This window comes from Myotis yumanensis, unplaced genomic scaffold (genome assembly GCF_028538775.1).
Source record: "Myotis yumanensis isolate MYYU_CA2020_CCGP unplaced genomic scaffold, mMyoYum1.0.hap1 SCAF_16, whole genome shotgun sequence".
In the NCBI taxonomy this organism is placed as follows: domain Eukaryota; kingdom Metazoa; phylum Chordata; class Mammalia; order Chiroptera; family Vespertilionidae; genus Myotis; species Myotis yumanensis.
Window position 1 is genome coordinate 18,588,541 of NW_027223767.1, and position 22,386 is coordinate 18,610,926.

Sequence of the window (22,386 nt, forward strand, 5' to 3'; positions counted from 1 at the left end):
ATCTGAGCTACCTGACCAGGGCTGGGACTGGAGCTTTAATTTGCCCTGTTGGTGCTATGATAATATGTCCCTATCTTTGAAAGGGTTGAAGCCTAGAGCAGGACATGTTGTGCATTCTTCTGTGCTTGTAACTCCTCAGTGAACAGAATTCTCAGGTTCAGGAGTAGCTCACTCCTGAGGTATTTACACTTGTTTTTCTATGGCCCCAAGCTGGGAGAGTACAGGTACAAACACCTTAGCAAATCCCTTTCCCATTTGGACACAAAAATGTTAACAAGTTCATTATGAATACCAGTTCATTAACCACTAAGACAGGATTTGTTAGTTTCAAAACTTTTTTTCCCCAAAACTATTTCTGGAGAACTGTTCTAGGTGCTAGGTATAAGAGTAGTGAACAGGAAGTAATGGCCTTTCTGGAGCTTATAGTCTAGTGGCGTGACAGATATGAGACAAATGGTTACAATAAAGTATGTTGAGTATTTTAATATTTATGGGTAAGTTCAGAGAGAATAGAATGTGAGACAGTCTAAAGGCTGTCTTTAGAGGAATAGCTGTTGATTTAGAGCAGCGGTTCTCAACCTGTGGGTCGCGACCCCTTTGGGGGTCGAACGACCCTTTCACAGGGGTCGGCTAAATACATCCTGCATATCAGATATTTACATTACGATTCATAACAGTAGCAAAATTACAGTTATGAAGTAGCAACGAAAATAATTTTATGGTTGGGGGTCACCACAACATGAGGAACTGTATTAAAGGGTCAGAGCATTAGGAAGGTTGAGAACCACTGGTTTAGAGGGACTGAAACCCAATATTGTGGGACTGAAGTTTAAGAAGAATAGCACAGCCCTAGATGGCTTGGCTCAGTGGATAGAGCATCAGCCTGTGGACTGAAAGGTCCCAGGTTCAATTCTGGCCAAGGGCACATGCCTGGGTTGCGGCTCGATCCCCAGTGGGGGGTGTGCAGGAGGCAGCCGATCAATGATTCTCTCTCATCATTGATGTTTCTATCTCTCTCTCCTCTCTTCCTCTCTGAAATCAATAAAGAAATATATTAAAAAAAAAAAAAAAAAAAAGAATAGCACAGTTGGAGAGGGGAAAGCAGAGTTTCTAGTCATGGAGGGCTGTGTGCAATTGGAAGTTTGGACTGTAAGGTAGGATTTTCTGTGGAATGTGATACCTTGTGACTTCTAATTATTTGTCTTCCTAATGTTGCAGAGCCCTGAAGTACATGCCCCATGCAGTCCTCAAACTCCTGGAGAACATGCCTATGCCTTGGGAGCAGATTCGGGATGTGCCTGTGCTGTACCACATCACTGGAGCTATTTCCTTTGTCAATGAGATTCCCTGGGTCATTGAGCCTGTCTACATCTCCCAGTGGGGGTGAGAAGGGCTGGAATATGGGTGGTGGTGGTGGTGGTGGTGGTGGTGGTTGGGAGGCAGTGGGTGGGAACCACTGTGTGACGTTGTTGGCTTGCAGGTCAATGTGGATTATGATGCGGCGAGAAAAAAGAGACAGGAGGCACTTCAAGAGAATGCGTTTCCCCCCTTTTGATGATGAGGAGCCGCCTTTGGACTATGCTGACAACATTCTAGATGTTGAGCCACTGGAGGCCATTCAGCTAGAACTGGACCCTGAGGAGGATGCGCCTGTGTTGGACTGGTTCTATGACCACCAGCCATTGAGGGACAGCAGGAAGTAAGTGTGGTTGGAGTTACCACTCCTGTTAGAATTTTGGAAATCCAAGAGTCCTGGGAGAGCAGTCGGTACTGTGGCTTGGTTAGCTGGTATACCCACCAGACATGAGTCTCTCTTTTCTTCCTAGGTATGTGAATGGCTCCACTTACCAGCGCTGGCAGTTCACACTGCCCATGATGTCCACTCTCTACCGCCTGGCCAATCAGCTCCTGACAGACTTGGTAGATGACAACTACTTCTATCTGTTTGATCTGAAGGCCTTCTTTACCTCCAAGGCACTCAATATGGCCATTCCTGGAGGCCCCAAATTTGAACCTCTTGTTCGAGATATCAACCTACAGTAAGTTGGAGTAGGAATTTTAGGCATCTTGGGTTGAATAAACTCTAATCTCGATCCTCAAGAGTCCATTATAGCTTCCAAACTGTCCAACTAGTCTGATCATCTTTGATTTTGTACCCTAGGGATGAAGACTGGAATGAATTCAATGATATTAATAAGATCATCATCCGGCAGCCTATCCGCACGGAATACAAGATTGCTTTCCCTTACTTGTACAACAACCTTCCACACCATGTCCACCTCACCTGGTAAGAGAGTTGGAACACAGGTGGAGGAAAGGAGTAGGCTGGCATTTAGGTTGGGCCAGGGCAGGAAAACCTTGGCTAACTCTTCTTTCTTTTTAGGTACCACACTCCTAATGTTGTGTTCATCAAAACTGAGGATCCTGATTTGCCAGCTTTCTACTTTGATCCTTTGATCAACCCAATTTCCCATAGGCACTCAGTCAAGGTGAGGGGAGGGAACATTTGACTTCAGCTCTTCCAAGTGAAATTTTCTGACTGTGGCTGAGGTGTTACTTGATAAAAATTCATCAGAGCGAGATGTTCATCTTGAGCTATAGGCTAATTTGAGAGTTCGGCATTTGGCTCTAAGTTATTGGTGTAATTTTGGTCTCTGTGATTATCCATCTGGGCTTTATCATCCTCTGGGACTCTGTAGTTCATTCTGGTCTGTTTCCACTGTGTTGTTTTTTCCCTTAAGTCCTTTTATTGAGATTTAATTCATATACTATGCAATTCACCCATTTAAAGTCTACAGTTCACCTATTTAAGGGTGTACAATAATCACCCATTTAAGTGTACAATTAAGTGGTTTTTAGTTTATTCACAGTTGCACCACTATCAACTCAGGCAATTTTTTTATAGCATTTTCATTCCCCCCAAAAGAAACCTTGTACCCATCCATCAGCAGTCACTCTCCATTTCCAGTGAATGTTCCGTGCCTACGCTACTATTAATCTACTTTATGTCTCTATATTTGCCTATTCTGGGTATTTCATGTAAATAGAATTGTTATTTTTTTAACAATATGTAGTCTTCTGTGACTGGCTCTTACACATACAGTGTTTTTTATGTTTATGTTCCACCATGTTCTTAACATGAACAAATCCGCTTCTTCAAGCCCTGTTTTTGGAGCTTGAGCAGGAGTTGATAGCAGTGTTTACTTCTTACAGTATTAGGCTCTTTGGGAGGCCTTTGTTGGTGAGCCAGTTGGGTTGTGACTAGTGATGGTTGCTTTCCTGGTTGGCCCTGGCTTGTTCTCTGCTCTCTTGGCCTCCTTTACCCTGGCCTTTAGGGTTTCTCTTGTCAGGCAGCCCAGTTTCCATGGCAGATGTAGCCACTCTGCTTGGCCCCAGAGAGTTTCCCTTCCATCGCAGGTCTCTGCTCAGTTCAGCAAGAACTGAACCCTTGGGGGTTATTCTTTCAGAGCCAGGAACCATTACCAGATGATGATGAGGAGTTTGAGCTCCCAGACTTCGTGGAGCCCTTCCTGAAGGACACCCCTCTCTACACGGACAATACAGCCAATGGCATCGCCCTGCTCTGGGCCCCACGGCCCTTCAACCTACGCTCTGGTCGCACCCGCCGGGCCCTGGACATCCCCCTTGTCAAGAACTGGTAAGGCTTCTACCTGGGAGGATGGTGGTGGATGATAGGAGGAAAACGCCAACGGGGTGGGCATGCAGCCTTTATCTGAGTGGCTAGAAAGAGAGTTGGGCCAGTCTTACCTGATGGGTGTTTTCCCAGGTATCGGGAGCATTGTCCTGCTGGGCAGCCTGTGAAAGTGAGGGTCTCTTATCAGAAGCTGCTTAAGTACTATGTACTTAATGCCCTGAAGCACCGGCCCCCAAAAGCCCAGAAGAAGAGGTAAGGTGCCTGAGGGCCCTGCTCAGACTTCTTTTGTTCCAAAGATGATCAGCAAGCTAACACTCTCTTCATTATTCCCACTCCAGGTATCTGTTCCGCTCCTTCAAAGCCACCAAATTCTTTCAGTCCACGAAGCTGGACTGGGTGGAGGTGGGGCTACAGGTTTGCCGCCAGGGCTACAACATGCTCAACCTTCTCATTCACCGGAAAAACCTTAACTATCTGCACCTGGATTACAACTTCAACCTCAAGCCTGTCAAGACGCTCACCACCAAGGTGTCTGCATTGGACCTTAAGGGTCTCCTGAGCTTGAGGGATGGACTGGTTTGCTCTGGCCCCCAAAGGAGGCATACATCCAGTCGGGACCATTGCTGATTAATGTTTTTTCTGTTCTTGGCATCTTCTCCAGGAAAGAAAAAAATCTCGTTTTGGGAATGCTTTCCATCTGTGTCGAGAAGTTCTGCGTTTAACTAAGTTGGTGGTAGACAGTCATGTGCAGTATCGATTAGGCAATGTGGATGCCTTCCAGGTAAGGCTAAGTGTCTCCAACCCCTACCCAGGTGAGAAGCTGGGTGAAGCCTGGGCTGATTGTGGAGCTGGCTGTAGCCTAAAGCCTGATGGGGCATTTGTGTTGCAGCTGGCAGATGGACTGCAGTATATCTTTGCCCATGTGGGGCAGCTGACGGGCATGTACCGGTACAAATACAAGCTGATGCGGCAGATTCGCATGTGCAAGGACCTGAAGCATCTCATCTATTACCGCTTCAACACGGTGGGTCCCTGCCCATACACTCTCAGACCCATTTTAATTTTTATATCTAGTCAGGGTGCTTTCCAGGGACCTATTTGGAGAAAAGCTCTGTGTCATTACTGCCCTCACCTTGTGAATGTTAACAGTCCCCCACCCCTTACCATACCTTCCTCAAGTCCACCTTTAGGTCTAAATAGGAAATTTCAGTTAATTGGTTTCTGCCTTAAAGTTTTCTCATTTACCTCATTGTAGCTGTTGAGGTCCCAGAGTGTTTCCTCCCCCACACCCCTCCCCCCTTCACTGTCATACATGGGTTTCTCCTATCCCATCTTTGCCCAATTTTCTATTGTCATTAAATTAATTGCTAACTTCTCTTCTTCTGCTTGGGATCATAGGGTCCTGTAGGGAAGGGCCCTGGCTGTGGCTTCTGGGCTGCTGGCTGGCGGGTCTGGCTGTTTTTCATGCGTGGCATCACCCCTCTGCTGGAGCGATGGCTGGGCAACCTCCTGGCCCGGCAGTTTGAAGGTGAGTGGTTTTCTCTTTGTCCAGCTTCTCCCATGATCCCCTCACGGGTAGGTCCTATGTGTTCCTGTTCTGTCCCCTGCCCTTGTTAGAGACTGACTGCCTTCCTCCTGCATTGCCTCTAAGTCCCACTCTCTAATGAGTCTGACCTAGTATTCTGTTTATTTTGTTGTAACCATGGTTAGTGAGGTGGGCATGAAGGTAAAGACTCACTAAAAGCAATGACTCTTAATCACTTCACTTCTAGGTCGACACTCAAAGGGGGTGGCGAAGACTGTAACAAAGCAGCGAGTGGAGTCACATTTTGACCTTGAGCTTCGGGCAGCTGTGATGCATGACATTCTAGACATGATGCCTGAGGGCATTAAACAGAACAAGGCCCGGACAATTCTGCAGCACCTCAGTGAGGCCTGGCGCTGCTGGAAGGCCAACATTCCCTGGAAGGTGGGTATCTCCACACCTCTGAGCAGACAAGGACATCATCTTTCCTGGGGTTGGGAGTACCGCTCTCAGGGGGCTGTGTGGCTCCCATCACTTTCTCATTGTGCTTTTTGCACTTTCAGGTCCCTGGACTGCCAACGCCCATAGAGAATATGATCCTTCGATATGTGAAGGCCAAGGCTGACTGGTGGACCAACACTGCCCACTACAACCGAGAACGGATCCGTCGTGGGGCCACTGTGGACAAGACTGTTTGCAAAAAGAACCTGGGCCGTCTCACCCGGCTCTACTTGAAGGCAGAACAGGAGCGGCAGCACAACTACCTGAAGGTTGGGCAGAGTAGGCTGGGCTGGATGTGGGGGTGGCCAGGGAGTGGGTTGCAGAGTTGGGCCCATGCCTTGTGCCGGAGGGACTGGCTACAGTGGGAGGCTAATCATTCATTATGTGTACCTTGCAGGATGGGCCTTACATCACAGCAGAGGAGGCAGTGGCAGTGTATACCACCACTGTGCACTGGTTGGAAAGCCGTAGGTTCTCACCCATCCCGTTCCCTCCACTCTCCTATAAACATGACACCAAGTTGCTCATCTTGGCCTTAGAGCGGCTCAAGGAAGCTTACAGGTGAGGAGTGGAGTAGACAGGCTCCTGTGGGAAGGTGACAGGGAGAATGGCATTATCATAGTCCAAAGGAAGGTTTAGCCTCAGTCTTTTCTGAGTTTGGTTTCCTCTTGGTTTTCTCGTTCACTTTCCTGTTGCCTTGCCTTGTCAGTGTGAAGTCTCGGTTAAACCAGTCTCAGAGGGAGGAGCTAGGGCTGATCGAGCAAGCCTACGACAACCCCCATGAGGCATTGTCCCGCATCAAGCGTCACCTCCTCACACAGAGAGCCTTTAAAGAAGTGAGTGAAGATCTCCCCCACCCCCTCCATTTTATTTCGGCTCTGCTATTCATTCATGGCACTCAGGGTGGCAGAATGCCTCAGGTGATTGATGGATTGGTGTGAGCCAGCTTCCCTGTCCCACAGGTGGGCATTGAGTTCATGGATCTCTATAGCCACCTGGTGCCAGTGTATGATGTGGAGCCACTGGAGAAGATAACTGATGCCTACCTGGACCAGTACCTGTGGTATGAAGCTGACAAGCGCCGCCTCTTCCCACCCTGGATCAAGCCTGCTGACACAGAACCGCCTCCTCTGCTTGTGTATAAGTGGTGCCAAGGTAAACTTCTCTGGGATCACCCCTGAGGAAGGGAGGGGAATTGAGTTTTACATCAGAATTAGTATTCAGGCCCTGGCCAGCGTGGCTCAGTTGGTTGCGTGTAGTCCCATGCACTGCAAGGTCACCCGTTTGACTCCTGGTCAGGGCACATTACCCTGGTTGCAGGTTCAATCCCTGGTACGGAGGCAACCGATTGATGTTTCTCTCTCACAATGTTTCTCTCCCTCTTCCTCTCCTTTTCTTCTCTCCCTAAAAATCAATAAAAACATTTTTGAAAAAAAAGGGAAAGGTTCTCATTCGGGCAGCATAATTCATTTACTCTCTTGCTGCATGGTACCAAGGAAATACGTGCTGATGTTAAACTGGACAAAGCAGTCCTAGCAATCCAGATGAATGAGCAGTGTTAGTGCGAATATGATAGCTACTGGAGGCACTAGTCCTGAAAGGGAATTTCTAATCTGGAGACATGTCTTGTTTACTCCTCAGGCATCAATAACCTGCAGGATGTGTGGGAGACGAGTGAGGGTGAGTGCAATGTCATGCTGGAGTCACGCTTTGAGAAGATGTATGAGAAGATCGACTTGACCCTACTTAATAGGCTGCTGCGACTCATTGTGGACCACAACATAGCTGACTACATGACAGCCAAGAACAACGTTGTCATCAACTATAAGGTATGTCTTAGGGGCAGGGTAACAAGGAGTTTTGTTGTGGGGTGAGGGTCTGGCCCACTGAGTTAGGTTCTATTAAGGGGAGGGCAAAAGAGGCCGGGCCCTAGAGCAGCCTGGGACATGGCCATGGGTTGAGAGTTGTTAAAGAGTTGTAAGTCTTTCTTTCTAGGACATGAACCACACGAATTCATATGGGATCATCCGAGGCCTGCAGTTCGCCTCATTCATTGTGCAGTACTATGGCCTGGTGATGGATTTGCTTGTGTTGGGATTACACCGGGCCAGTGAGATGGCTGGGCCCCCTCAGATGCCAAATGACTTTCTCAGTTTCCAGGACATAGCCACGGAGGCTGCCCACCCAATCCGTCTCTTCTGCAGATACATTGATCGCATCCATATTTTCTTCAGGTGAGCGCTTGCCTGGATTCTTATCCTTGCAGGGCATTGAGGCATATACCTAGCCTCTGGAAGTGGCTCTTGTACCTTAGTTGACTTTCTCCTGAGTTGGGGCTTCAAAATGGAATGAAGTCCTGTGGGTAGGGTAGGGGTTTGGGGTTTATCCAGCTGTAGGTCTCCTGAGGTCCTAGTGTATTGGGGCCTCAGCAATGCACTCTGCCTGGTGTAGGTTTACAGCAGATGAGGCTCGAGACCTGATCCAGCGTTACCTGACAGAGCACCCTGACCCCAACAATGAAAACATCGTTGGCTATAATAACAAGAAGTGCTGGCCCCGAGATGCCCGCATGCGCCTCATGAAACATGATGTCAACTTGTGAGTCTGAGTGGGGCTGTGGGAGCTGGAAGAACATCAGCCTGAGGGATTCAGAGACAATTAGACGGGATTCATGAGGTTGTGTCCTGGGTGGGAGGAGTGTATTCTGTTGGGTTATCGTCAGTCTGACCTTTGAAGGGAAGTTTCTTCTCAGGAGACTGATGTGACCATATGTTTTCTGTGGGCAGGGGTCGGGCAGTGTTCTGGGACATCAAGAACCGTCTGCCACGGTCAGTGACTACAGTTCAGTGGGAGAACAGCTTCGTGTCCGTGTACAGTAAGGACAACCCCAACCTGCTGTTCAACATGTGTGGCTTTGAGTGCCGCATTCTGCCAAAGTGCCGCACCAGCTATGAGGAGTTCACCCACAAGGATGGGGTCTGGAACCTACAGAATGAGGTACAACCTGGGAAGGGGGCTAGACAGAGCATTGCCACCCCTGTACCTCCGGGAGGCATGGGGGTGAGGAATACCAACACAACATCATCCGTCAGCTGAGCCTTGCTGGGTGGCAGGGCATTGTGGTGGTCAGAGTTGGTTCTTGCTCCTGTGGCAGTACCAGAGACAATTAACCTTGACCTTGTGGTTTAGGTTACTAAGGAGCGGACAGCCCAGTGTTTCCTGCGTGTGGATGATGAGTCAATGCAGCGCTTCCACAATCGTGTGCGTCAAATTCTGATGGCCTCCGGCTCCACCACTTTCACCAAGGTATCGCAGACAGCCCCACTTCGGTTGTGTTCTCTGTCCATCTCACTTCCCTTTCACCTCTTCCCCTGGTTTGCTCTCCTTTCTTCCCAGTATCGCCCACTGTACCGTCTCTGTGCTTTAGGTATAGATAGCAGATTAGAGTTCAAATCAAGTTAGTTAGTTTCTGAGAATTCCCTGCAGGACTTCTGCAGTCTACTTCTCTGTAGTTGTGATGGCTCTAAATTAAGGCAAGAGTTGAAGTTGGATTTTTATTTTTATTATTATTTTTTTAAAATATATTTTATTGATTTTTTACAGAGAGGAAGGGAGAGAGATAGTTAGAAACATCGATGAGAGAGAAACATCGATGCCTCCTGCACATCTCCTACTGGGGATGTGCCGGCAACCCAGGTACATGCCCTTGACCTGAATTGAACCTGGGACCTTTCAGTCCGCAGGCCGACGCTCTATCCACTGAGCCAAACTGGTTTCGGCGAAGTTGGATTTTTAAATTTGAAAAAAATCACTGTTTTTGCATTTTCCCAAGGGCTAGTGATCCAACTCATATAACTCATCTTTTAAACAGTAACATAGTGTGCATATTGAAAAGCAAGCATAATTAGCTATCTCAGTGTCTGTTTTCCCCTTCAGTTGCTTCTGAAGGCAGATGGACTTGTAGACTGTGTATACAAGTTTTTGCATGGTTTAACAGGTCATCTCGCCCTTTCCACTGTCTTTCCTCGCCTTGTAATGGTGTACATGAATGTCTTGGCTGATGCTCGCAAGAGCATCAATAATGCCAAAAAGAGGGAAACACCAAGTTCTTAATTAGGCTGTGCTCCAAAGTCATTGTCCAGTTTCTAACTGTGTTGATGAGGCAAGGTTACACTGGTGGATTTGAGAGCCCTGATGATCACAGTTGGGAAATTATGAACTGCACAGGCAGATGAAACAGGTGTGGTGTGGTCAGCCCCAGATTTGATATGCAACTCAGAGATCTAAAAATGCCAAAATAATCTGAATCCACCCTGTCAGTTTGGTTTCATTGTACTGACAACTTCAGCTGGTATCATGATCCACAAAGAAGCAACACAAAGGATGCCCTGGCAGGTATGGCTCAGTTGGTTGGGCGTCGTCCCATGCACTGAAAGGTTGCCGGTTCGACTTCCTGTCAGGGCATGTGTCCAGGTTTTAGGCTTGATCCTTCAGTAGGAGGTGTGCAGCAGGCAGCCAATCTATGTTTCACTCCCACAACGATGTTTCTCTCTTTCTTTCTCTCCCTCTCTCAAAATCAGAAATCAACAAAAGATAGAAAATCCTGGGATTCCTTTTTTAGGAATATAATACATACATAGAAATAAAGTATCTCAATGGATTTTTAAAAAATATATATTTTACTGTTTTTTTACAAAGAGGAAGGGAGAGGGATAGAGAGTTAGAAACATTGATGAGAGAGAAACATTGATCAGCTGCCTCCTGCACACCTTCTACTGGGGATGTGCCCGCAATCAACGTATGTGCCCTTGACAGGAATCGAACCTGGGACCCTTCAGTCCACAGGCCGGCGCTCTATCCACTGAGTCAGACCGGTTAGGGCTCTCAATGGATTTTTAAAAAATATATATTTTATTGATTTTTTTTACAGAGAGGAAGGGAGAGGGTTAGAGAGTTAGAAACATCGATGAGAGAGACACATCGATCAGCTGCCTCCTGCACACCTCCTACTGGGTATGTGCCCGCAACCCAGGTACATGCCCTTGGCCGGAATCGAACCTGGGACCCTTCAGTCCGCAGGCCGATGCTCTATCCACTGAGCCAAACCGGTTTCGGCTGTAGCAATTTTTTTTATTCTGACCTTCATATCCCTTTAAATATGCAGCACACATAAAGAATGCCTTAAATTTTTTAGTGATGCTTCTTTTGAGGATACATTTTATCTTAATATTCCTTACCTAAAGTTCCTCATGATAGATTTTTTTGGAGACTGGTGCTAGGAAAAAGTTTGTCCTTTAGGTTGGTTATTCCCTCTAAGGGTCAGATAACTGGAATTATGAAGCTTATTCATTCATTGGTGCTTGTTGATAACTACTGCACTCAAGGTATTATGTGCGTAGTATATGTAAGATAGCGTCTGTGCCTTAATTGAGCTCACTTACCTAGTTGGAGAGACAACACAGATGCATAGTCAGGAAAAGAGCTATTGTATTGGAATCTGTGAGAACACCAGTTAAGGACGCGCCTTCTCTGGGAGAAGGGGAGGAAAGGCTTCCTGGAAAAAAAAATAACGTGATGAAGTGGTGAGAGAGGGCATTCCTTCAGCCAGAAGAATGGAGAGGTAACTAGCAGGTATATGTGGGACTGTAAAAAGTTGAGAATTTACTGGAATAAAATCGTAGAGTTGGGACTGTTAGCAGATGGAGGCTGGGTAGATAAGCAAGAGCCAGATCATGGAGAGGATTACGTCTCATTAAGAGTTCTGTAAGGGCCTTACCCATGGGCGGGACTGTCTCAGATTTCTGTGTTAGGTGGTTCACTCTTGCAGCTGTGGGAAGATGGGTTTAGAGGAATAGGATGTGAGATCAGTTTGGGGACTACTGCCAGAGCCCAGATAAAAATGATGAAAGCAGTGAAAGTAGAAGTAAGGATAGGGGAACAGATTTGATAAGTAGTTAGCAGGTATGATCAGGTGAGTTTCATTTTGATGGGATGCCAGAGAGAAAGAAAGAAGTCAAAATAATAGTTTTTGGCATGGGTGACTAGGTGGATATTGATGTCACTAATTGGAAGACTACGGGAAGAACAGGTTTAGGGGGGGAATAAGTGAATATAGTTTAGGATGTAAAAAGTTTGAAGTTCTTGAGAATATCTAGGTGGAGGTATCCAGTAGATATTTATATATTTGTTTAATTCCATGATAAATATACACATGTGTGTATTTCCCCCCCTCACTGGTGCCTCTTAAATTGATGGTCTCTTAGATTTGATGAAAAATACTGTGAGTTTGAAGCTCCAGGGAGATAAATGAGGTGAGAAAGTAAGAGCAGTCAGGGGTAACTTACAAGTTTCTATAGAATGTCCAAGAGGAGGTATTTTACAATCTGAAGCCTGGAGAAGATGTCTGGGTTGAAGATGTAGATTTAGGAATCTGTCAGCATAAAAAAGATGGTGTAAAGCTCAAGAGTGAGCAAGATTATCCAGGGAAAATATAAGGAGTGAGGAGAGCCAAGGGACGAGTTGGGAACGCTTGGGAACACGGAGCAGCAGTGTGGCCAGACGGAGGGAGTGCTGGGTCACGGGAGCCAAGGCTGTGGGGAGTGGGCGGCCAGTTAACACTGGCAGTTGCTTAAGAGTTTTTCACTTAGATAAGGTCTGAGACGTATCCATTGGATTTGGCGGTCTGGACGTCATTGGTGACCTTAGCAAGAGCTGTTTCAGAAATAAGTAGGGATAGAAGCCAGATTGCAGTGAGGCTTTATGGGAAGTGAGGGGTGGAGACAGCAAGAACTGTCGATTTGCCAGAGCTGGACGAAGGAGGAAGGACATTAGATGCCACCTAGAGGGAGATGTAAGTCAAGGCAGGTATTTTTAAATGGGAGTGACTTGGGTATGTTTTCATTAAGAAGGAGCCAATAGAGGTTCAGAGTGCAATAGAAGTGTGCTAAGTGATGGAGCAGTGTTCTAGAGAAATTGCGTAGGGATGGTGGAAAAGGCAGGCAGAGGGAAAAGATCCTCTAAACCTAATAGGAAAGAGGTCTGGATAGATGTGAATGTAGATAAGTTAAGTGGGAAGTTATTACAGTCTTGAATTTTTCAGCTTTGCCTGGGCTGGAGTAAGGGACACAGGGTTTCAGACTTTAAAGCACAGTGTTGGAGGTATGATGGGATGTTGAAGAAACTACGCTGTACGTGGGTTTCAAGAAAATGAAGGAAACTGACTTCTTCCCAGAAGCACTCAGCTACTCAGTGATGGGATGGAGAATGTGGATAGATTTTGGTGATTTGGGATTGGGTTTTGCTGGAGGACTGTGGTGGAGTGGTAAGGGACTGGCTACAGGGGAATTAAGGGTGCTGGCCCCTTTTGGACTCCTGGATTATGGGAGGGGAGAAAAGAAAGAGACCAGAGAAGCCAGTGGCCTTAGGGGGAAAAAATATAGGCATCAAGGGAATAGATGTGTGAGAGGTAAGAGCCTGAGTAATGGAGGGTGTCAGTGGTTAGAGAGGAGTGTGCTATAGTGGTTAGAACTGGAACAGTTTGTTGTTACACTTATTTATGATTCTTGTTAGTATGTGCCTTGACCAGGGAAGGAACCCACAACCTTGGCATGTCGGGACAATGCTTTAATCAGTTGAGCTACCCGGCCAGGGCTCTGATTTGTTAAGGTAAAATGTTAGATGATCAATTTTAGGCCTTTTTAAAAAAAATATTTTTATTGATTACAGAGAGGAAGGGAGAGGGAGAAAGAGATATAAACATCAATGATGAGAGAGAATCATTGATCGGCTGCCTCCTGCACTCCTCCTAGTGGGGATCAAGCCCACAACCCAGATATGTGCCTTTGACTAGAATTGAACCTGGGACCCTTCAATCCACAGGCCAATGCTCTATCCACTGGGCCAAACTGGCTAGGGCAGATAGTGTACTTTTTATCTCTAAAAGTTCCATTTGAGTCTTTAGCATCTTCTGTTTCTCTCATTATGTTCATGTTTTTCTTAATATACTCAAGCATAATTACAAGAATTTTGTTTCATTTTGTTAATCCTCACCCAAGGATATTTTCCCATTGATTTTTAGAGAGAGTGGAAGGGAAGGAGAGAGAGAAAAGCAAACATTGATGTGAGAAAGATACGCATCTATTGGTTGCCTCCTGAACACTCCCCGACCAGGGCTGGGGATTGAGCCTGCAACCAACGTACATGCCCTTGACCTGGAATCAAACCTCAATCATTTAGTCCATGGGCCGATGCTCTATCCACTGAGCCAAACCAGCTAGGGCACAAGTCTTTTTGATAGCTGTTTTAAAGGTCCTTGTCTGTTAATTCCATCATCTGTTGTTTCTAAGTCTGTTTCTGTTGATTGATTTTTCTTCTGGTTATGGGTAATTTATTTCTACTTTGTATGCATGGTAAATTTTTTAAAATATTTTTTTTATTGATTTCAGAGAGGAAGGGAGAGGGAGAGAGGTAGAAACATCAATGATGAGAGGGAATCATTGATTGGCTGCCTGCTGCATGCCCCCATACTGGGGATCGAGCCTGCAACCCGGGCATGTGCCCTCACTAGGAATTGAACTGTGGCCTCCTGGTTCATAGGGTGACCCTCAACCACTGAGCCATGCTGGATGGGCTGCATGGTAATTTTTTAATGCATGCCAGAAATTGTGAATTTTATTTAGTTATTTATGGATTTTGTTATATACCTTTAAAGGGTATTGGGTTGTGTTCTGGTGTGCAGTTCAGTAATTTGTGGATTTGATCCTTTGGAAGCTTGTTTTTAAGTTTGGTTATGGCAAATTCAGAGCACCTATTGTCTGGATTTTTTTTTTTAATCCTCTCCTGAGGATATTTTTCTATTGATTTTTAGGGAGAGTGGAAGAGAGGGAAATAGAGAGAGAAACATCGATGTGAGAGATGGGTTGCCTCCTGCACGAGTCCCTACCAGGGTCTGGGCTGAGAAGCCTGCAACCAAGGTATGTGCCCTTGACCACAGTCAAACCCGGGACCCTTTGGTCTGCAGGCCAGTGCTCTATCCACTGAGCCAAACTGGCTAGGGCTGGAGATATATATATATATATTTTTTACCTCCACTGTTAAGTAGGTAACTTTCTGGGGACTTTACCCAGTTCCCATGTAGAATAAAGTCTCTCTACTCTGGCTGGTGGGAACACAAACTGTTTTCAGCCTATATAAGCTGTGGGCCTTGTTCAGCTTACTGCTCTTTGTTGGTTCTTTCACTGACCTTGGAGTTTCACTGCATACAGATTGGGACTCAGTCAGAAACTTGGGGCAGTCCCTTCGTGGATCTCCAGAGATCTCTTTCTGTGTATCTTCCTTTTCTTCACACAGTTTCTAGCTGCTTTGGCCTCCTAAACTCTAATCTTTGTCTCTTCGATTCAGTGAGCCTATTGGGCTGTTTTCCTTACCCCTCCATGTTTGTGCTGCAGCTTGGAAACTGCCACTAGGCAGTAAGCTGGGGCGGTTGTGGGGCTCACTGTATGTTTCCCTTTTCTCAAGGGTCATAAGTCTGTGCTGCCTGTTTGCCAGTTTCCCAGAAATATTGTTTTATATATCTCGTTTACTTTTCTAGTTGCTTATAGTAGGAAGGCAATTTCTGTGATCCCACTCGTTTTTATTCCCTCCATTTAAAAACATGTTTAAAAAATTTATTGATTTGAGAGAGAAAGGGAAACACCCATCTGTTGTTCCACTTATTTATGCATTCATTGGTTGCTTCTTGTATGTGCCCACAACCTTATCATATCTAGATGACACTAACCAATTGAGTTATCTGGCCAGGGCCTCTCCATTAATTTTTGATACTTTTTTCTCATCCCTTCTTTTCCCACTGCCTACTCTGGGATTACGACTCTATTTGATCTTATTTTTATTAGGTGTTTTTATTGATTTTATTATTTTAAAGATATTTTTATTGATTTCAGGGAGGATGGGAGAGGGAGAGAGAGATGGAAACATCAATGATGAGAGAGAATCATTGATCAGCTGCCTCCTGCACACTCCATACTTGGGATCGAGCCTGCAACCCAGGCATATGCCCCGACTGGGAGTCAAATCATGACCTCCTGTTTCATAGGTTGATGCTCAACAACAGAGCCATGCCAGCTGGGCTGTTTTTATTGATTTTAGAGAGAGAGAGGAAGAAAGAGGGAGAGAGAAAAAGAGAAACATTGATGTGAGAGCGGAACACCAATCAGCTGCCTCCTGCAGCTCCTGCACTGGGGATCGAGCCTGCAACCCAGCATGTGCCCTAACAGGGAATCGAACCAGCAGCCCTTTGGTGCATGGGACAACGCTCAATGAACTGAACCACACCAGCCAGGGCTCTGGTCTTATTTTAACATTGTTTATATTGCCTCAATTAATTATTTTTATTGAGATAAAATTCACACTTTAAAAAAAGATATATTTGTATTGATTTCAGAAAGGGAGAGGGAGAGAGAGAGAGAAACATCAATGATGAGAGATAATCATTAATTGGCTGCCTCCTGCACGCTCCACATTGGGGATCGAGCCCACAACCCAACCATGTGCCCTGACCAAAATTGAACTGTGACCTCCTGGTTCATAGTTCGATGCTCAACCACATAGCCACGCCGGCTGGGCTGAAATTCACACTTTTAAAGTCTACAATTGAGTGGTTTTTCAGTATATTCACAATATTGTGCAGGTATTATCACTGTCTAATTCCAGAACATTTTCATCACTCCCAAAAGAAATTATCACTCACTCCCTATTGTTCCTACTCCCAGCCCCTGGCAACCACTAATCCACTTTCTGTCTATGTGGATTTGTCTGTTCTGGATTTTTCATATAAGTGGAATCATACAATGTATGTGACCTTTTTTGTCTGGTCTCTTTCACATAAGAATCATATTTTAGCATATATTAGTACTTCAGTCCTTTTCATAGCTGAATATTCTGTCATATGGATATACCATATTTTGTATATCCATTTGTCAATTGATGGGCATTTGGGTTTTCCCCCCACTTTTTGAGTATTAGGAAGAATGCTACTATGAAATTTGTGCACACATTTTTGTGTGGACATATGTTTTCATTTCTCTTGGGCATATACCTATGAGTAGGATTGCTGGGTTATAAGGTAACTCTGTTTTAACCTTTTGAGGAACGGCCTGACTGTTTTTCAAAGTGGCTTTATAATTTCATGTTCCTACCAGCAGTATATGAGAGTTCCATTTTCCCCACATTCTTACTAACACTTGTCCCTATCTTGTAGCTACTCTGATGGGTGCTAAGTTGTATCTCCCAGTGATTTTGATTTATATATACTTCCCTGATGACCTTAAGTTGAAATCTTTCTTGAGAACTATGGACAATATAACTAACTGAATTAGTCTGTTGTGTCTTGCCCCACACCAATGGCTCATCTATAATTTCTTTCCCACTATCTTCAGATTGTGAATAAGTGGAACACAGCTCTTATTGGCCTCATGACATACTTTCGGGAGGCTGTGGTGAACACACAGGAGCTCCTGGACTTGCTGGTGAAGTGTGAGAACAAGATCCAGACACGTATCAAGATTGGCCTCAACTCCAAGATGCCAAGTCGGTTCCCCCCTGTTGTGTTCTACACCCCGAAGGAGCTGGGTGGGCTCGGCATGCTCTCCATGGGCCACGTGCTCATCCCCCAGTCTGACCTCAGGTAGGCCTGGGCTGAAAGTCTTGCTAGACCTTAAGGGAAGGGGGTGTTTCTTTATCTTTTAGGCTTTATTTTTTCTCTGATCTTGGTTGTCCCCCAAAACAGGTGGTCCAAGCAGACAGATGTAGGTATCACACACTTCCGTTCAGGAATGAGCCATGAAGAAGACCAGCTGATTCCCAACTTGTACCGCTATATACAGCCATGGGAGAGTGAGTTTATTGATTCTCAGCGGGTCTGGGCTGAATATGCACTCAAGAGACAAGAGGCCATTGCTCAGAACAGGTAGGCATCCAGGAGGACATAGCAGTCCTGTGGGGTGTGGAGGCATGACCTTGGAACTCTGCATGGCATATTTTTATGGAGACAAGGAAGTAGGTTCTAAATCTGCCCCTGTTTATTCTTGGTCAGTAGGTATGCTTAACTGTTCATAAGAGCATGTTTCACTTTGATCTTTTTTCTTTGGCAGACGACTGACCTTAGAAGATCTAGAAGATTCATGGGATCGTGGCATTCCTCGAATCAACACCCTCTTCCAGAAGGACCGGCACACATTGGCTTATGATAAGGGCTGGCGTGTTCGAACTGACTTCAAGCAGTACCAGGTACGTGGAGGGGATAATGGAACAGTTTCCCTGAATTAGGAGACTCCGTGGCCATCCTGGGACAGTAGGCGCTTAGAATTGTGACCATACTTTTCTTGCCATCTAGGTTTTGAAGCAGAACCCTTTCTGGTGGACACACCAGCGGCATGATGGGAAGCTCTGGAACCTGAACAACTACCGTACAGATATGATCCAGGCCCTGGGTGGTGTGGAAGGCATTCTGGAACACACACTCTTCAAGGGCACTTACTTTCCAACCTGGGAGGGGCTTTTCTGGTGAGGATTCTCTTCTCCCCTTACAGTGACCTATTATACCTCTTTGAGCTCATCCCTTGTGTGCCTGTGATCTGCTGTGATGTGTTCCAACAGCCATCCCCAGGAGGTCAGCAGCATTCTGGGAGATGGCCCAACATCACTTTGCCTGGTCTCTTCTGCTTCCCAGGGAGAAGGCCAGTGGTTTTGAGGAGTCTATGAAGTGGAAGAAGCTAACTAATGCTCAGCGATCGGGATTGAACCAGATTCCCAATCGTAGATTCACCCTCTGGTGGTCTCCAACCATCAACCGAGCCAATGTGAGTGTGATTGTAGACATGGGAGATCAGAAGATAAAAACAAGTGTTTGTACTTTCTTAATTATGTCTTGAGAACCAAAGTCTCTTGATCTCTAGTGTAACTTTCTTTTTCCTGTCAGGTATACGTCGGCTTTCAGGTGCAGCTGGATCTGACCGGTATCTTCATGCACGGCAAGATCCCGACACTGAAGATCTCTCTCATCCAGATCTTCCGAGCTCACTTGTGGCAGAAGATCCATGAGAGCATCGTTATGGATTTGTGTCAGGTGGGCTAGAATTGAGGGGAGAGGATGCCATCAAAAGTCAGGTCACCTCTTTGGGTATAGGAAAACTACCCTGGAAACTCTGAGGATGAGACTTCTATTGTGGTACCAGGTGCCACATTATCTTAAGTTCTACAAGCCTTTATTCTTAAGTGGGCTTCCATAGCCACTCATAACCTTTCCACTTTTGCCTCCAGGTGTTTGATCAGGAACTGGATGCACTGGAAATTGAGACAGTACAAAAGGAGACAATCCACCCCCGAAAGTCCTATAAAATGAACTCTTCCTGTGCAGATATCCTGCTCTTTGCCTCCTATAAGTGGAATGTTTCCCGGCCCTCACTGCTGGCAGACTCTAAGTAAGTGCCTTATGGCCCAGCCCTAGGCATCCAGGAGTCTTAGTTTCACTATTCTTCTAGCAGTTCTACTTTAAGAATGATTGCTGCCTGTTCTTTCTAACTGGGAACCAGTGCTCTCCCTGGATCCTTTGGACACCCTCAGCCAAGTCTGCTGATTCTCTGGGGAGTCTTGCTGACCTGGAACTGGCAAGAGGGGTTGGTTTGAAGACTTAGATATAGTGATTGAGAGTTCTTGTGGTTGTGTCAGTGGCTTCCTGGAAGCCTGGACTCCTAACCTCTCTCCACCCTCAGGGATGTGATGGACAGCACCACCACTCAGAAGTATTGGATTGACATCCAGTTGCGCTGGGGGGATTATGATTCCCATGACATTGAGCGCTATGCCCGGGCCAAGTTCTTGGACTACACCACAGACAACATGAGTATCTACCCTTCACCTACGGGAGTGCTCATTGCCATTGACCTGGCCTATAACCTGCACAGGTAAGGTGGGGCTCAGAACCATGTGTTTTCCATCAGCCCCACACTTTGACATACAGTGTTTTTTTAGTTTACCCTGCTATAATGAGGTTTGGCTCTTTCCTCCTCTGGGTCGCTGACTCTTTCTTCCCTGTCTCTGTGTATATGAGCAGACACTTGTTAGCCTGGCCAACAGTCTTTTCCTCCTCTGTAGAGTTGCAGTTTGCCTTATTCCTGACACTACCAGTCTGGTCTAACTTTTACTTGCCTCTTCCACCTTCATAGTGCCTATGGAAACTGGTTCCCAGGCAGCAAGCCTCTCATACAGCAGGCCATGGCCAAGATCATGAAGGCAAACCCTGCCTTGTATGTGTTACGTGAACGGATTCGCAAGGGGCTGCAGCTCTACTCATCTGAGCCCACTGAGCCCTATCTGTCCTCTCAGAACTATGGTGAACTCTTCTCCAACCAGATTATTTGGTTTGTGGATGACACTAACGTCTACAGAGTGACCATTCACAAGGTGAGAAGGGCTACAAGCAGTGTAGGGGTGTGGGACTCTAGATGCCTGATGGAGGGTGATCGGGCAAGTGTGTGCATATTGGCATGAAGGCAGGATGGTTCTAGGCTGTACTAACTGATGTAATCATTCTTTAGACCTTTGAAGGGAACTTGACAACCAAGCCCATCAATGGGGCCATCTTCATCTTCAACCCACGCACAGGGCAGCTATTTCTCAAGATAATCCACACATCTGTGTGGGCTGGACAGAAGCGTTTGGGTCAGGTGAGTTGGTTAAAGGACAGAGCCTGTAGAAACTTCTCTCTTAATCTTTGGGGTGTGGGTGTGAGAAAAAATCTTTCTCTCTGAAAGATTGGGGGCATCTCATTTGAACTTGTTCCCCAAATTACTTAATTTGGGGAGTATTCTCCTGTAGAGGTCCAAGAGTGTGTGAGGTCTTTCATTGCCTGCCAGCTGGGCTCTGCTTTCTGAATCTCCTACCTCTAACCTCGCTTGAACAGAGCTACCAAAAATTACCTTTCTGAAGGGAACAAGCATTCTTTTCTTTCTTTCTTTTTTTTTTTTTACTATATTTTATTGATTTTTTACAGAGAGGAAGAGAGAGGGATAGAGAGTTAGAAACATCGATGAGAGAGAAACATCGATCAGCTGCCTCCTGCACACTTGATCAGCTGCCTCCCGCACACTCCCCACTGGGGACGTGCCCGCAACCAAGGTACATGCCCTCGACCGGAATCGAACCTGGGACCCTTGAGTCTGCAGGCCGATGCTCTATCCACTGAGCCAAACTGGCCAGGGCTCTTTTCTTTCTTAAAAGCAAGCAATAATTTATTGACCACAGCAAAAATACACTCAGGACAGTGAAGCAAGGATGGGCATAGAAGAAGCAACAGGAGAGCCTGGGCAGAGCTGCTTTGGTTCCTGGAGGAGTCAGAGGAAAGGGGCCTTGGAGACAGGTTCAGAGGGTTAGCCTGAGATGAATTGCCGCTGCCCATTGCTCCCCTGGTTGCAAGTCTCATGGGGTCCCTTGGAATTTAGGAAATAAGTGCCTGTAGGGAAAGAAGAGGGGGAAGGGAATGGCGTGGGCATGCTTCCTGGAGGGAAAGCCAGCAACAAGCATTCTTAAAATGTCACTTTCTGCCCGGCTGGAGTGGCTCAGTGTTTGAGCATTGACCTATGAACCAGGAGGTTTGATTCCCAGTCAGGGCACATGCCCAGGTTGCAGGCTCCATCAGCCAATCAATAATTCTCTCTCATCATTGATGTTTCTATCTCTCTATCCCTCTCCCTTCCTCTCTGAAATTAATAAAAAGTAGATTTTAAAAAATAAAATGTCACTTTCACCAAATTTCTTTATCTCAAAGCCTTTGCTTGCCCCTCCTTGCTGAATTACCTCCTCTTTGGCTTCCTAGGCACTTGATATCTGGCTGAGCGATAACTTGTCCAGCCACAGTTTCTCTTCCTTTATGGCATGTTTCCTCGTGCAGTTAGTCTGCGGTCCTAGTATCACAAAACCCTAATGTTCCTCTCACCTTTGTGGCATTGCTCATATATCTTTCTTTCTAGAATGAACTCTGCTCTTCCTCTGTTTATCAGTCTTATTCATTCCTTAAGACCTCTTTCTGCAGCTCTTTATGATTGTTAGCCTTAATTTCTTTTGTCCCTGGCATAGTGTAGTATAAGCAAATCCCAGCTTGTATGAGTTTTATATAGCCAGCTAGTAGAAAAACCCTTTTGGGCAATGCCATTTGACACCTCTTACTTTACTTTTGAAGTACCTAACAGTGTTCAATAGTTTGCCCAGCTAGCATGGCTCAGTGGTTGAGCATCTACCTGTGAACCAAGAGGTCACGGTTCGATTCCCAGTCAGGGCATATGCCTAGGTTGTGGGCCATTCCCCAGTGTGGGGTGTGCAGGAGGCAGTCGATAAACGATTTTCATCATTGATGTTTCTCTTCCTTCCTCCCTGAAATCAATAAAAATATATTTAAAAAAGAAACATAGTTCAATTATTTAAAGACCGAGTCTTCTGGTTTACCTGGAAGAGTGGCGACTCAGTTTTTATTTCTTTCCCTTGCTTCTTAGTTGGCTAAGTGGAAGACGGCTGAGGAGGTGGCTGCCCTGATCCGATCTCTCCCTGTGGAGGAGCAGCCTAAGCAGATCATTGTCACCAGAAAGGGCATGCTGGATCCATTGGAGGTGAGAGGTGGGTGAGGTTAGAAGAAAGAAAGGCTGAGACCTGCAGG

The 22,386-nt window shown here is 46.0% G+C and overlaps 1 protein-coding gene across 1 annotated transcript in view; it reads left to right on the forward strand.

The window, feature by feature from the left end:
• Nucleotides 1–22,386, forward strand: part of PRPF8 (pre-mRNA processing factor 8) — a 29,487-nt gene that overhangs the window by 1,870 nt on the left and 5,231 nt on the right. The window contains exons 4-35 of the mRNA XM_070394922.1: nucleotides 1,219–1,383; nucleotides 1,481–1,699; nucleotides 1,827–2,039; nucleotides 2,162–2,287; nucleotides 2,384–2,489; nucleotides 3,468–3,658; nucleotides 3,788–3,907; nucleotides 3,994–4,183; nucleotides 4,317–4,436; nucleotides 4,545–4,679; nucleotides 5,054–5,183; nucleotides 5,428–5,624; nucleotides 5,744–5,950; nucleotides 6,079–6,242; nucleotides 6,391–6,517; nucleotides 6,644–6,836; nucleotides 7,323–7,510; nucleotides 7,677–7,915; nucleotides 8,133–8,279; nucleotides 8,468–8,678; nucleotides 8,871–8,987; nucleotides 17,117–17,364; nucleotides 17,467–17,646; nucleotides 17,831–17,966; nucleotides 18,073–18,242; nucleotides 18,409–18,538; nucleotides 18,658–18,804; nucleotides 18,999–19,159; nucleotides 19,451–19,642; nucleotides 19,904–20,141; nucleotides 20,276–20,404; nucleotides 22,226–22,339. Coding sequence (XP_070251023.1) covers nucleotides 1,219–1,383; nucleotides 1,481–1,699; nucleotides 1,827–2,039; nucleotides 2,162–2,287; nucleotides 2,384–2,489; nucleotides 3,468–3,658; nucleotides 3,788–3,907; nucleotides 3,994–4,183; nucleotides 4,317–4,436; nucleotides 4,545–4,679; nucleotides 5,054–5,183; nucleotides 5,428–5,624; nucleotides 5,744–5,950; nucleotides 6,079–6,242; nucleotides 6,391–6,517; nucleotides 6,644–6,836; nucleotides 7,323–7,510; nucleotides 7,677–7,915; nucleotides 8,133–8,279; nucleotides 8,468–8,678; nucleotides 8,871–8,987; nucleotides 17,117–17,364; nucleotides 17,467–17,646; nucleotides 17,831–17,966; nucleotides 18,073–18,242; nucleotides 18,409–18,538; nucleotides 18,658–18,804; nucleotides 18,999–19,159; nucleotides 19,451–19,642; nucleotides 19,904–20,141; nucleotides 20,276–20,404; nucleotides 22,226–22,339 — 5,350 coding nt within the window. The remainder of the gene's footprint in view (nucleotides 1–1,218; nucleotides 1,384–1,480; nucleotides 1,700–1,826; nucleotides 2,040–2,161; nucleotides 2,288–2,383; nucleotides 2,490–3,467; nucleotides 3,659–3,787; nucleotides 3,908–3,993; nucleotides 4,184–4,316; nucleotides 4,437–4,544; nucleotides 4,680–5,053; nucleotides 5,184–5,427; nucleotides 5,625–5,743; nucleotides 5,951–6,078; nucleotides 6,243–6,390; nucleotides 6,518–6,643; nucleotides 6,837–7,322; nucleotides 7,511–7,676; nucleotides 7,916–8,132; nucleotides 8,280–8,467; nucleotides 8,679–8,870; nucleotides 8,988–17,116; nucleotides 17,365–17,466; nucleotides 17,647–17,830; nucleotides 17,967–18,072; nucleotides 18,243–18,408; nucleotides 18,539–18,657; nucleotides 18,805–18,998; nucleotides 19,160–19,450; nucleotides 19,643–19,903; nucleotides 20,142–20,275; nucleotides 20,405–22,225; nucleotides 22,340–22,386) is intronic.